Below are 15,630 nucleotides of genomic sequence, written 5' to 3'. Positions count from 1 at the left end.
TTAATAATATTAATAATAAGAGCAAATCTCTTATTCCACCTCTCTTGTATGGTTCAGACTTTGACACCTCACCTAAAGATAAAGCTGAATTCTGTGCTAAAAACATTTCATCAATATCATCTCTTGATTCCACTAGTTGCATTCTATCTGATATAGCCAACTAACAGGTTAATCCATTGCTTGACATTCATATCACTTCAGCTTCTGTATCTAAAGTGATTTCCTGCTTAGACTATTCTACAGCTTGTGGCCCGGACAACATATTTGTTATTGTCTTGCAGAAGTATTCTCCGGAGCTGTCGTATATACTTTCAAAACTATTCAACAAGTGCTTATGAGAGTCTTGTTTTCCAGCCTTCTGGAAAGCGGCATCTGTTATCCCTATCTTCAAAAATTCTGGAGAGCGATTTGATTCATCTAACTACCGTCCCATTAGTCTTCTTCCTATCATAAGCAAGGTTTTTGAATCTTTAATTAATAAACACTTAATTTCTTATCTTGAATCTAATAACTTACTTTACTGACCTTTAATATGGATTTCGATCTTCTCGTTGTACAGCTGATTTGCTAACAGTAATAACCGATAGGTTGTATCGTGCATTAAATAAAGGTAAAGAGGTTAAGGCCATCGGTCTTGACATTCCAAAAACTTTTGATAAAGTTTGGGATGCTGGTCTTCTCCATAAGCTTTCTTCTTATGGTGTATCTGGTAACACCTTTAAGATTATTGAATCCTTCCTTTTCAATCGTAGTATAAAAGTTGTTCTCGATGGAAAGCAATCTTCTTCTTATTCGGTAACTTCAGGGGTTCCTCAAGGTTCTATTTTTGGCCCTATATTTTTTTTAATTTACATAAACAATTTTCCAGATATTCTCGCATTTAAGGTGGCATTGTTTGCTGATGATACTACCATTTATTCTTGTTGTGATAAGCCAACACTCTCTGATTGCTTGGAGGGGGCATTTGAGCTTGAAAATGATCTCACTTCTGCTGCAGCATGGGGCTCACAGTGGCTGGTGATCTTTAATACAAATAAAACTCAATTTGTTTCAGCCAATCGTTATCGCAATAATTTAGATTTTCCTATATTTATGAACGGTGGTGTACTAGATGAGTCATTTACTCTTCATATTCTAGGATTAATTCTTACTTCCAATCTTTCTTGGAAACCATATATCAAATCAGTTGCAAAATTAGCATCTGCTAAGGTTGCATTTCTTTATCGAGCTTAACACTTTCTTACTTCGGATTCTATTCTCTATCTTTATAAATCTCAAATCTGGCCTTGTATGGAATACTGTTGCCATATCTGGGGTGGATCCTCTAATGATGCCCTTTCTCTTTTAGACGAGGTGCAAAAACGCATTGTAAACATAGTTGGACCTGCTCTTGCAGCCAACCTCCAACCATTATCACATCGTCATAACGTTGCTTCTCTTTCTTGTTTCTACAAATACTATAATGGGCACTGCTCTAAAGAGCTAGCGTCTCCTGTGCCATCTACTAAAATTCTCGTGTTACTCGTCATTCAATTAAGTCTCATCCTTTTTTCTGTGACTGTTCCTAAGTGCTCCAAAAACTCTTATTTGCCTAGTATTTTCCTCGAACATCAGTTCTTTGGAATTTGCCTCCTTCATCTTGCTTTCCTGATTTATATAATTTGCAATCTTTTAAGTCGTCTGTCAATCATTATCTTGCTCTACAATCTTCATCTTTTCTCTTCCAGTAACTTCCAACTTTAATTAGTGATTGCTTGCAGCCTTGTTGGAAGCAAAGATGTTAAAAAAAAAAAAAAAAAATTAAAATTTTTGTGCGGGGAAGGGGTAGAATCAATAGTTAAAGTATACACTCTCTAATTTGAAAAATTTATCTTAACTAACATATTTTTTTCTCAATTATAACTTTTTTAATTCATAAAGTCCTTCAACAGAGGCGACTAAATAAGTGCGAATTCCATAACAACAAATCTACTGAATCAAAGTGCAAACTGGCGTAAATGCGAACTTGCATAAGTGCGAAGCATTTACAAACACTGGCATAGGTGCGAATTGGCTTAAGCGCACTGAAACAAGTTGTCATAAGTCCAATGCAGTTGCAAAAACTGCGAACTGTCAGAAGTACAAAGCATAAATTGACTTATGTGCGCCGAAAATATTTGGAAACACTGGCAGAAGCGCGTCAAAAGTTTGAAAACATTGCATAGAGTTCGCTAATCTTTGCAAATTCTTTTGGCGGACTTATGCCAGTTAGCACTTATGCCAGTTTTTGCCACTGGTTTGCACATATGCCAGTGTTTTCAAATTTATTTGGCGCACTTATAACAGTTTTTGCAACTGGTTCGCACTTTTTCAGCTTTCCGTATCAAAAAGGTATGTACGTTTTAGGGAGAGGACTTAAAAGTACGAAAAGCAACAGTGAAGAAGGCCAAATTTCTAAATTTTTGGCGTAAGTACTTTATGGACGACCCCTTACAAAATGTAACTAGGCAAACAAAAATAACAAAAGTTAATTTAAAGAATTTATGACTGAATATGAATTATCATGACTGTTCTGCTAATTCACCAAACAAGAAAAAAAAGTTTTTTTATAAAAACTATATATTTTAACTTTACCACAATCATTCTCACCTTCTACTGTCACTATAGATATCTGCACGCAACTCTTAAGACCGTGCAAAAAGAACGCACCTTAATAAGTCTATGATGAACGTGACATACGCACAAGTTATACGCACGCGCAAGCTGCAGTTCAACTAGCCATTTAAACTATAAATAAGCCGTATATTTCTCGGAATAACTATGTAACATGACAAAATATAAAATTTATTGACAATGATGAGGAAAATGCATACAAGCAAAGAGTATAATACAAAAATACATTAACGATAAATTAATTTTTTAATGCGTAGCAACACATCTAGGAGATTTGAATATATGAAATAAAACTTTCATTTGATCAACTGAAACTAAGTTAGGTTTACGTTAAAAGCTTTATAACCGACATGAGTGGTTATCGCTATTTTCAATCATAGAATCTCTAAAGAAAAAAAAATTTAAGAAAACAAAACAAAAAAAAAACTTTCGTTAAAATTTTGTTAAAAAAGACTTGCTTGAAACATAATATATAAATCAACATATTATATATATATCTCTACCTTCTTTCATGATGGATATGTTGCGTGTAAGCTAATAATGCTTCTTGAGTCATTTGATAAGCTATCATAGGCTTATCACTGTTCTCGTCGGTAACAACCATGAGTACTTCATTACCTACGGTTAAAAAATAAATAAAAAATTAACAAAATCAAAACAGCATTTAAATTGAATAAAAGCATCTAATTTACAAACCAATAAACAAAAATAAACCTTTCGTAATTTCATGACTAGATTAAAAAAGTTTTTGAATCTAGTCATGAAATTGTGCAAACTTATAAATTTTTTAATTCTTAATTTAAACATTATAGAAACAACCACAACTTTGATAAATGATGACCACAACTCTTTTAAAATTTTAATACTAAAGCGTAACATTTCGCAAATACTCTGACAATTAGAACAATAGAGAGAATATTTGATGTGTCACGAAAATTACAATCAAAAATACGTTTAGCGATGTTCTACCAGACCTCAGCCAAATAGTTTATTTGTTTTTTGTAGATAAATATTAAATCAAAAATCTTTTACAAATATTTATAGATAAACTTTGTCTTAAAACTTTTTTTATTTAGTCAATTTGATTTATATTTTTAGAAAAATATAAATCAAATTGACTAAATAAAAAGGTTTTAAGAAAGTTTATCTATAAATGAAAAATAAGAAACTTTAATATATATATATATATATATATATATATATATATATATATATATATATATATATATATATATATATATATATATATATAAAACAATTAAACACTTTGTTAAAAAAGTTAATCTTTTTATTAAATAAGGTAATGTACCCTTTACCTTATTTAATAAAAAGATTAATTTCGGATTCCTTCCCCAATGCATAAGTTTTTCAAAACATTAATAACAAAAAATACTTTTAGTTAATTTGACATTTCTCTGTTACGTAACATAATACTGATTTTTAAAACTCAGTGGAATTTATTGCTTTTGTTAAAAAAAAAAAATTCATGCTTTAAGAGAGAAAGAGAACAAGAGATGGTCAAATCGCATATGTAGTTGCTGTCTTTAACACCCCATTCCCTAGTAGGCGTTCCTATGTTTTTGGGTAACCCCTCCTCACCCCATAACTGTATACGTACTTCATGCAAGACCCCTTACATCAAAATAAAAAATAATTTCTCTATTATATTATTATCCAAGAAGATATCTACAGAAACCCTCCCCTCCCCCCTAAAAAAACAAAAAACAAACAAACATGATTTTATTGATTATACCAAAATTAGGTATTATCATTATCATTAGGGATCTTCCATAAAATACGTACGCAGGAATGCGAAGAGGGAAGCTACCCAAAAACGAACGGGAGAGTACAAAAGGTGCATGTGTGTGTTGAAAACAGTGAGTATGTAGTTTGACCAGATCTCTCGTTTTTTATCTCTCCTAAAACTTGATTGGAAACTTGATTTGAAAAAAAAAAAAAAACATTATTTCACGATTTTAAAAAATCAATATCTATACGGGTTCATTCCAAGACGATGACAAATAATGAATTTAAAAAATAAACACTTAGTAGTTAGTAGTAAACTTTCCTTGAACTTTGAAAAATGCCACTGGTAACAGATACCCATTACAAAACTGTATTACTAATAGTATCTCTTTGTTTCCTATTCGTAAGGAAACTTTCAATCCAGTTATATACTTTACCAGTTATACCATATGTTTTTATCTTTTTCAATAACCTTTTGTGTTCTTCTTTATCAAAAGCTTTTGTAAAGTCAAGATATATTACGCATAACGATTTACTCTTTGCAGTTTAGTATGTAATGGTGCTGATTGTCTCAATCAGATTTGTTGTGCATGAGTTGTATGGAAAGCAACCAGTTTGCTCTCAGAAAAAGACTATTTGAAAACTAAATGTTCCAAAATTGTGTCCGTAATATTTTAGAGAAATACTTAATGTAAAATAATAATATATGATATTTAATGTAAATAATATTACACAGTATAACAAATATAAAATTTATTTAAGTTTATTGCTCTATTTAATATTAACTATTAGATGCAATTAAGGGTAAACATTTTTTACCAATTATAAAATACAATAACCAATATTTTATTCAGGTTACCAGCTATATTTATCAAACATGTGTTTTATATTAAACTTTGAAAAAGTACATTCAATATAAATTTGTTTGGAGGCAATTTTTTCTTATTTTTAACACTTAACCCCTAGTTTTCCATTAAGGTGTGTTATATGTTAAGAGTTATTCCTACAGGTAATTAATTATATCAAAACTAATCTCAAGTACCAATAAACCTACTGGCTCAAAGTTTTTGTTTCTATCAATCTGTTACTAAAATAGTTAACTTTGTGACTCATTTTTCAGACAACTTTAATCACTTAATGTCACTCCACAATTTTTGTCTTGTCTCTAACCCCAGCTTGTACTCAGTCTCTACTTGTTCTCTATTTGGTGGTTTGAACAATGCAATGATTTCATAAAATTTATCTTCTTTAAATTCGTCCATTTTAATACTACTTTAAAGCTGAATGGGATTCTTATCATGATTTACTTCGAGATGGTCCTTGAGCTGATGCCTTTTGTCTCTCTGTTGATAATTCTTATGTAATCTCCTGAAATCAGGTAGGCATGACAGATCCTACTCAATGGTTTTCACTTTCCTGTGCAGCAGCTATTCCTAATTGTAATCATTTATTTAGTTTTTTTCGCAAAAACAACTTAAACATTTTTCATTACTGCAAGAAATCAAAGCAAAAAGGTGCAATCTGATGTTGAGTTTTAGAGACTTTTGAAAAAGTTTCAACATTGTAATTAATAAAGGCAATAGTGTAATAAACAAAAGCTTAACATTCTTAAACTCTTCTACAGCATATTTAGACAACAAAAATGCTCTCCAGAATTCACTTTAACACTCTTTAAACTATTTAACAAACGCTTAATTGAATCTTGAGTTTAATCTTGAGGGAACAACTCTGAAGAACACTCTGACTCCTATTGGCTATTGTATCTATTATTAGCATTAATATTAGTCTTTGAATCAACTAACTTTTAATATCTTATCTAAAGTCTAACAATCTACTCTCTGATAAAACAATAACAGATTTTGATCTTTATGTTCTAAAGCTGACTTGACCGTTATAACTGAAAGATTCTATTGTGAAATAGATGAAACAGCAAGGTAAGCTTTTTAAAGCTTTTGCTCCTAACATAAGGTTTTTGATAAAATCTTTTAAATTATCAAATTGTTCCTTTCTAACTGCAATATTAACCTTTTTTAGTCCTGAAGTACCTATTGTCAATATATTTAAATCTTTGGTTAATAAATTTGTTTTATTGATTTGAGGTAACATGGTGCATGCAAACAGAAAGTCTATTTTATTAAACTTATCTAGTTTTTTAAAAAAAAAACTCTGATTCACTTGCAACAAGGCTGCAAGCAACCACTATTAAGCTGGGAGTTACTAGAAAATAAAGAATAGAGTGAAAGATAAATATAAGATAAATAAAATAGTTAACGATTGATAGTACACTTCAAAAGTTGCAAGTCATATGAGTCAAGAAAACATTAAAACGAGAGAGAGTTCCAAGAGGTTAAAGTGCAGGGAAAAAAACTTGACTTGATTTTTTAGAGCATGCAAATACAGTAAAAAAATGTAACTTAGCTGAGTGACGAGTCCGAAAAAAAAATGAATTTTGGTTGATGGAGTGAATGATTGCTACTAAAAAGATAGCTCTTTTTAGTAGCAATCATGATATTATTTGTAGAGAAAGAAAAAGTAATTCAACTTTATAACAATGGGAGAGAGGCTCAAGCTAGGCAGATTGAGCAGGTCCAACTACATTTAAAATGCCTTTTTGAATCTAGTCTAGTTTAAGTCATTGCTATAGTCAGAGTTCAAAATAGCTGCTGGACATCGGACATTGTCCGGCAAAAAAAGACATCTATCAGTCAATTTTTCTAATCCATATTTTGTGTGCATTTATTTTATAATCATTTTAGTTGTACCAAAATAATTAATAAATTCAGTATTGTATATATAAACTTTATTTTTCGAACTTTTTATTTTCTGTAAACAATAGAAAATGAAGTTGAACACACAGCTACGTTAATAAAATACATCATTTTTTTGAGCTCGTTCATTTTTTAAAAGACGCCTTAACTTTTTTGAATTAAACTACCAAGTTTTTATCATTTATATTAAAAACGTTGCAAATAATTATTAATTTAAATTTATATTTCAGTATTTATTTTTTGTCCGATGTTTTTATAAATTTCAAATTAATATTTTAGCGTATAAAACCCTTTTAAATTTATTTTATAAAAATTTTAAAGTTATAGTTTTTGAATGCTTATAGAAACCAGTACTTAATGTTTACATAATTACATAATGTTTATTTTTGTGCTAAAATTTTTGCTATGAAAAGTGCTTATAAAAGTAATCATAAAAAAAGTTTGATAAGATTTATTAAAAAATACATATTTATATAAATGAAACTATGTATAATATTTTTTAATAAATAAAATAAGTTAATTGTAAACAATCATTCAAATCAATTTGTTACATTATATAATAAAGTAATAAGTAAACTTGATAATTTATGATAATTTATGTATTAACAAAGTATAGTAATTTTTAAAAACATAATATAAATATCTTTTTCTTTTCAAATTTTAGTTTTTTGAGCTTATATTTTTTCTTTTTTTTCAAGATTTTCTTTTTATAGGTAAGATATCTATTAAATTTTCTTTTTATTTTCAGCGCATTTTTGAAACGCCTTACGTTGTTAAAACAAGCTGCTGTGGTCAAGTTGTAAAAACAAAATATTTCAAGCATGGTCAAGAATAGCGCTTGATCGCATTTCTTTAGGTTTTATCAAACATGTCCACCAAACTTGAATATTTATCGGACAAATTGCCCGTAACAAAAAAGTACGTTATTTCGAGCCCTGACTATAGTTATTTTAGATTTTATTAGATGGATCCTTATAAATTTTATCAAATCAAAAACAGTTCCTCCAAGACCAATTTCTAACCATGTAGTATCAAAAGAAAGTCATTGATTTTTAAAAAAAGATGAATCAGTGTAAAAAATGAATGTAAAATTAGATTGCAAATTTATTGATCTTCAGGCCTCAGGACACATGCATTATGCAATTGCTTAAAATATTTTTTATAGAGCAAAAATTGTTTATAGAGCTCATTTAGCAAAACAATTTCTGAGACCCAAATAAGAAGGATTGCCATATAACTGAGTTATTAAGAAAATTTTTTCCTGGGATACCCTATTATATATAAAAATTTGTATATTTTTTAGGGTGTCCCAAAAAACAACATTTTTTAAAAATGTATGCTGCCACCCCCTTAATGTGTTCTATATGATAAAGAAACACAGGATTTAGCAATAAATAAAAAAAATATATAAAATTTACCTTCTGATGCATTTAAAACATTCTGTAGCATTTCACTAGTAACTTCTAGAATTGTAGGCTGTTCATCTGGATTTTCCTGATATGAACAACTACCTAAAGTTGGGTAGCCAACATCTACACATGATTTTATTTCAGGCATATCTTCAACGTCATCTTGATTAGTTGAAACATCAGGTGTGTCTGTTATCGTTACAATATCTGACTGTAGGTTTTATAATAATTTATATAAATATTTTTCAAACAACAACAACAACAAAAAAACTTCATTTAACTATTTCATTTAGTCTTCACTTCTAAATTGAGCAATAAAGTTTCATAACAAGGAAAAAACCTACCTTTTCTCCTTCATCTGACTCATGTAGAGCATTTTCAGGTTTTATTACTTTTATAGAACCTTTTTTATCATAAGTGAGAGGCATTCCAAGTGCTAACATAACAGCCATGATATGAGCACAACGTTGGTTTATTGAACAAGAGCAAGATTCACGAGGGAATAATTGCACACCATTTAAACTACCTTTAAAAATAAATGTGTTTTTTTCAATAATTTCATATATATTATCAATAACTTATAAATTTATAAGTTATTCATAATATATATGTTAGATATATTTGATAACAACTACATATACACACATAAGCAAGAGACACTAGAGGTGTGCCAAGAACCCAGAACCAGCCATTTCTTTGCAGTACCTGGCACCAGGCACAAATTAATACATTTGTACTATAACAAAGCTTTTAAGTATAGTTATAAGTATAGTTTCAAGTAAGTAACTATTTGTTAATTAAGATTTTAAATTGTAAAAAAAATTAATAACAGTATCATTTTAGTTTGCAATAAACCTCTTGATAACTTCAGAAAAACTAAACAAAATCATTAGAACAGACTAAAAAAAAAATTAACAGTCATTTAAAAACAATATTCAGCACCCTTTTGAAATCACTCAAAAGGATAAAATAAAGCAGAGTTGTTAACAAGACCAAAAGTAGCAAGGCCAAGACCAAAGTCAAAAGTTACAAGGCCAAGGATAAGAGTTTTAAGGTCAAGACAAAGATTAAGAGTTTCAAGGCTAAGGACTATGCAAACATTTTCAAGACCAAAGACTTCAATTTTTGCCTTACATTAAGGCCAATTAATAACAAAACTGTAAGTAGCAAGTGCTGTGACAATAAAACCACATTTTGTAAAAATAGACCAAGGTCATGCGAAGAATTCAATAAAGTCAATAAGAAAATATTTATTTATTTTTTTTATGGCCAAGGCCAAAATTTTTAAGACCAAAAGCCAACAGTTTCAAGGCCAAAGCCTCAAATTTTGGCATTAAGGCAAGGCCAAGGACTAACAACTCTGCTATAAAGATAATTAATGATAAGCACTAGCAATTCCTAACCATGCAGAGGATGATCCTTAGCTGTAATATTAAAGCAACTCCTAAAAAAATTTCACAATAGAAAAGCCAAAGAGGCAAGAAAATTGTTGTTGCTTAAAAATCATAGTGAGGTTTTAATCAGGAGTCATTATTATTTTAGAAGCATTAAATGTGAAACTGAGAATTTATTGTTCCTAAATTTGTCAATGAGCCCATAGTCATAAGAATACATAGTCTGGAAACACGGACCGTTTCCATTGTTTTTCGATTTTAACTTGAAAACTGCACAACGACCCGGCAAACCTGCACAAGTTTAAAAAAATGGCATTTTTTAACAGCGATTTCGAGATATATAGTGATTTGGAATGTTTGTTTGACGTAGTTGAAGGAGGATTTTTGAACAATGACATTAACTAAATTACAGATATAGATTTTATTGTTTCTGATATTGATATTTATAGAGATAATGTCGAACAGCATGCATGCATTCAGTGTCCCAAAGTTTACAAGACAATTAGAGGTTTAAAGAGACACATTGCATCGAAGCATATTTTAGAGAGTTTTGTAATAGATTCTTCCAAAATGTATAATACGGAGAATTCTTCTAATACATTGTCACCACTAAAGCTGAAAAGCATAGTTGAAGAATGTGCAAGTTTATTGCAAATGGACATGTGACACTTGTAAATATTAGAGATAGAGGGAGTTTGTGGAAAGTAAACAATATAATTCAAGATCTTTTTCTGACATGTGAGAATATTTTTCGTAAAAAAACAACACAAGTTTTTTAAAAACTAGATCCTGAAGTTCTAATCGAATCCATGTCGACAAATTATATTGTTTTATCCCTTTATAAACAAGTTTGCAATGATCCAGAATCAACTGAAGTTAGTAAGAATTTGCTAGAGCACTTAATTACATTATTTGTAAGAGTTCGTTTATTTTCTTATGCCAAATATATTATTGAAAATATATATATATATATAGATATTATTAAAAATATATATATATATATATATATATATATATAAATATATATATATATGTATATATATATATGTATATATATATATGTATATATATATGTATATATATATATGTATATATATATATATATGTATATATATATGTATATATATATGTATATATATATATGTATATATATATATGTGTATATATATGTATATATATATATATATATATATATATATATATATATATATATTATATATATATATATATACGTAATTGATCATAACCCTGATAAATTGATCATTTAATATATATTAAAATATATGTGTGTGTGTGTGTGTATATATATATATATACATCACACTGACATCACACTGATTAAGGGATAGACGAGGGTACATGCATAGACTGATTTAGGGAGAACCTGCAAGTAAGTTGTTAGCACATTGAAAGGTTTGGGTTAGGGCAGGGATCAGCTTTTTTTCATTATTTTTCCTTTTTCTAAAAAAACACTACTAAATAAACTAAAATTTAAAAAAAAAACACACTTAAAGAAAGGTAACATATTTTATCATGTTTTGCTCACTATAGTTGGCAAGAGTAAGTGTATATATATATATATGTATGTATATATATATATATATATATATATATATATATATATATATATATATATATATATATATATATATATATATATATGTATATATATATATAGTTTCCCCTAAAAATAAAATGTCATTGTTTTCGTTGAAAGAGGTTACACACCCCATGAACCTTGATTACACCTTAGTTCCCTAATAAAAGTTTTTTTTTTCTCAAAAAGTATATCAACCTTGCTCTCAAAAGAACCAGAATTTTATATAAAATTTTAGAAATAATTGAAAAAAATCAATTTTTTTTAAACCAAAAATTATTAAGATCAAAATTATAAATAATTTTGTGACATTTAGTAGCAATATCTTTTTAAAAATATTTTCATAAGGAAGAATAAAAATATTTTTTTAATAATTAAAAAGAGGTATTTATAGAAAAGAATTGTTTCTTTTTGCACCTCAATAACCAAAAGATTTGCAACTGAGAAATAATCAGACAGGTTTTTGCAACATCATTGACAAGGCGGTGGAGGTTCGGTTGGCACCTGGGGATGTTTTTCTCACAAAGATATAGGCTTCTGTGAGCTGTACGAAGGCCAAATTAATCAATACACCTACAAGAACACATTGGAAACATGTTTAGTTCCATCAATCAGACACTTGTATGGCAGAAGCAAGTAATTCATCTTTCAACAAGATGGGGCTTCAGCTCACACAACTCACTCAATCAAAGAATATTTTTTGAAAAAAAAGTTCAATGTGATGCCCTGGTGCCCTAGATCACCAGATCTCAACCCAATTAAAAATATTTGGTCTTGAATCAACAATCAACTGACATACCATGAAATTCAATCAACTCAGCATTTGAAGCAACTTTTGAATGAGTACTGGCAGAAGGTACCTCGCATGATGTGCATAAAATTAGTTGAATCAATGCATAAACGAGTTTATCTTTGCTATAAAAACAAAAGGAGGACACTTTAAATATTAATTTTGCTTTTTTTTTTCATTTTTTGTTCAAATGTTGCAATTCGTTTAAACTTTTGTGCTTCTTATTTTTCATATATGATTTTTTGTAATTGTTTTTTTCTAACTAAATATTAAATTTTTTATAATATGTTCATATTTATTTTAAAGCTAATTACTTTTTCTTTAATAATTAAAAAAAAATTAATTCGATATCATTTTACAGTTTTTTTCTATTAAACAAAAACCAAACATACTTGATAAAAAATCTGCAATCGCTTAAACTTTCGTGAATAGCTGTATATATATATATATATATATATATATATATATATATATATAAAAAAGGCGATTTGCCTACGCGTTCAGCAGTTTAGCGCTACGCAAAAACTTTTATCTTTTAGAATATTTAAATTATCTTTTGATTGTCATTAACGTGACGTTTATTCAGAAGAAATAAAGTCGTAAGTAAAAGCATTTAACCGCAATTGTAAACTAATAGATTTTTTGTTAAAGAAACAGTTTGTTTCATAATTTTTTGTTGTTGTTGTTAAAAATTAGTTAAAAAAAAAAAAGTGTTTTAAGTTTTATCTTATGGAATTAAACATATAAATTCCTTTTAAATATAAAAATTATTTTTAGTCATAATAGTTACAAAAATGCACGATTTATTTTGATGTAAATATTTTATTAATAAGATATTTTGTTTATTGTTAATTCAATAACAAAGTTTTAATGATGTTCGTTTAATTTATGAAAATAAATTATGATCACGAATGCGTTATCAGTAACTGATAAATGATAAAAAAAAACTCTTTATTGTTTAAAAACATTATTAAAAAGAGTTCACAAAATAAATAAGAAAAAATTTATTAACAGTTAATAAAATAACAAAAAACCAACTGTAAAATCATAAGAAAATAAACAAACATTATTTTACGTTTCATGAAAAAAATATTTTTTTCAAAATAAAATTTAGTTCATATTTGAAAAAAATAATAAAAATGATTTTTTAAATAAGAACTTAGATTTTATTTGTATCTTTTGTTATAGTGAGAAAAAAAAAACTGTATGATTTTTAACGCATTAATAAAATAACTTTAATTACGATGCGGTACTTGAAAAGAAGCTAGTGACGCAATATAACTTCTAACGATGCAAAATATATTTGCTGAGTTGAGTTACTTAAAAATGCGCTACGCGTTTTCGCTACGCAGCGAAATCTCGTAACAAGGCCTGATATATATATATATATATATATATATATATATATATATATATATATATATATATATACATATATAATTATTTTATAAACATCAATAAATACAAATTTCTCCTGATAATAAATTTATTTTTTAAAAGAAATTTTCGCTGGATTGTTGTGACCAGCGTCTTCAGCTTAAAAGTTGTTTTTTTTACATTAAATTTTTTTTTTTACATTTAAATTCTATATGTTTCTGACTGCATACATTAAATGCTCTATGTATGAGACCCATAGAGCATTTAATGTATGCAGTCAGAAACATATAGAAAATGAACTGAAATTCCTTATTCAAGTATTTGTCGAAAATGACTACAAACAGTCTAATCTCATAAAAATCATAAAAGAAATAAAACGAAAGAACAAAAGATCACTAGTGACCACTAAAAACATTGAAAGCATCACCAGTACGTACCAAATGGTTTTATTACCTTGGGTACCAATATTATCTCCCAAATTACGTAAGGTGTTTAGGAAGGCAGGATATAAAACGGTCTTTAAATCAAGCCTGAACCTAGAGACAATATTAACATCAAGAAATAAATACAAACTACAAATGAACAACCATCCAGGAGTCTACCTTATTAAATGTCATTGTAGCAAAAAGTATATTGATGTTTATAAAATAATAATTTAAATACTCTCGTACATGATGTCTACATTCAATATATATATATATATATATATATATATATATATATACACACACACATATATATATATATACATATATATATGTATATATATATACATAGATATATATATATATATATATATATATATATATATATATATATATATATATATATATATATATATATATATATATATATATATATATATATATATACACACACACACACACATACTCATTCTTATTTTGATTCACTCGCAACAAGGCTGCAAGCAACCACTATTAAGTTAGGAGTTACTAGGCAAAAAAAGAACAGAGTATTAGATCAAGGAAACAGTTGACAGAAGACTTAAAGAGTTGAAGGTTGTATGAGTCAGGAAAACTTGAAGATGGGAGAGTGTTCCAAAGGGTTGAAATGCGGGAGAAAAAACTAGATAAATAAAAGTTTTTAGAGCACACAGGGACAGATACATAACGAATGAGACTAGCTGAATGAAGAGTCAGCAAGAATAAGTTTTAGTTGATGGAAGTAGAGAGCAGCAACCATGATGGTATTTATAGAAAAGGAAAAAGAAAAGAGATGAAACTTTATGATAATGGGAAAGAGGCTCAAGGTTTGCAGATAGAGCGGGTCCAACTTGGTTTAAAATATATTTTTGGAACTTGTCTAGAAGAGAAAGTGCATCATTAGAAAAACCAGCCAAATACGACAACAGTATTCCATACAGGGACGAATAAGAGATTTATGGAGGTAGAAAATATCAATAATAGAGTAAGAAAAAAAACCCCAAAAAACTGCTATAAAAAAAAAAAAACACCAAACAAAAAAAGGAAAGAATACACTAAAGGAAAAAATGCATTTTTTTTAAGCTTTAGTCCGGAAGTTCTAAAAATGTTAGGAGACATTGGGAGAAAAAAATTACGACATTTAGAATACAAGAACAACCATGAGAATTTATTATGTGTGTAGTAAAAGCCATCACTTCAGCCACTAGATTACACACTATGTAATAAACTTTCACTCTGTTCCGTTCCTGGTTGAAAGTGTGTTTTTTTAACCTATTAGGTCTAGTACAGAAAGGAAATTGCTGTATGTTGAAAAACTTTGCTTCTGTGACCAGGACAATGAAATTTGGAAAATTGTGTGTTTTCGAAAAATTTCATAATTTGCTTTTGATGCCAAGCTTCCTCCTATAATATTTCTGAACTGTTAGAGTTATCCAGATGTTTCTACGATCTCC

At 28.3% G+C, this 15,630-nt stretch overlaps 1 protein-coding gene across 1 annotated transcript in view; it reads right to left on the bottom strand.

Moving 5' to 3' along the window:
• Window positions 1–2,807: 2,807 nt before the first annotated feature.
• The window catches only part of LOC100202561 (uncharacterized), a 63,944-nt gene continuing 51,121 nt past the window's right edge, over window positions 2,808–15,630 (bottom strand). The window contains exons 7-10 of the mRNA XM_065800469.1: window positions 8,920–9,101; window positions 8,585–8,786; window positions 3,156–3,270; window positions 2,808–3,037 (exon numbers count right to left, since the gene is read on the bottom strand). Coding sequence (XP_065656541.1) covers window positions 2,992–3,037; window positions 3,156–3,270; window positions 8,585–8,786; window positions 8,920–9,101 — 545 coding nt within the window. The 3' untranslated portion in view covers window positions 2,808–2,991. The remainder of the gene's footprint in view (window positions 3,038–3,155; window positions 3,271–8,584; window positions 8,787–8,919; window positions 9,102–15,630) is intronic.

Source organism: Hydra vulgaris, chromosome 06 (genome assembly GCF_038396675.1).
Source record: "Hydra vulgaris chromosome 06, alternate assembly HydraT2T_AEP".
NCBI classification, from domain to species: domain Eukaryota; kingdom Metazoa; phylum Cnidaria; class Hydrozoa; order Anthoathecata; family Hydridae; genus Hydra; species Hydra vulgaris.
Note: the sequence above shows the minus strand (reverse complement) of the source record. Positions and strands in the feature narration are given on the sequence as shown.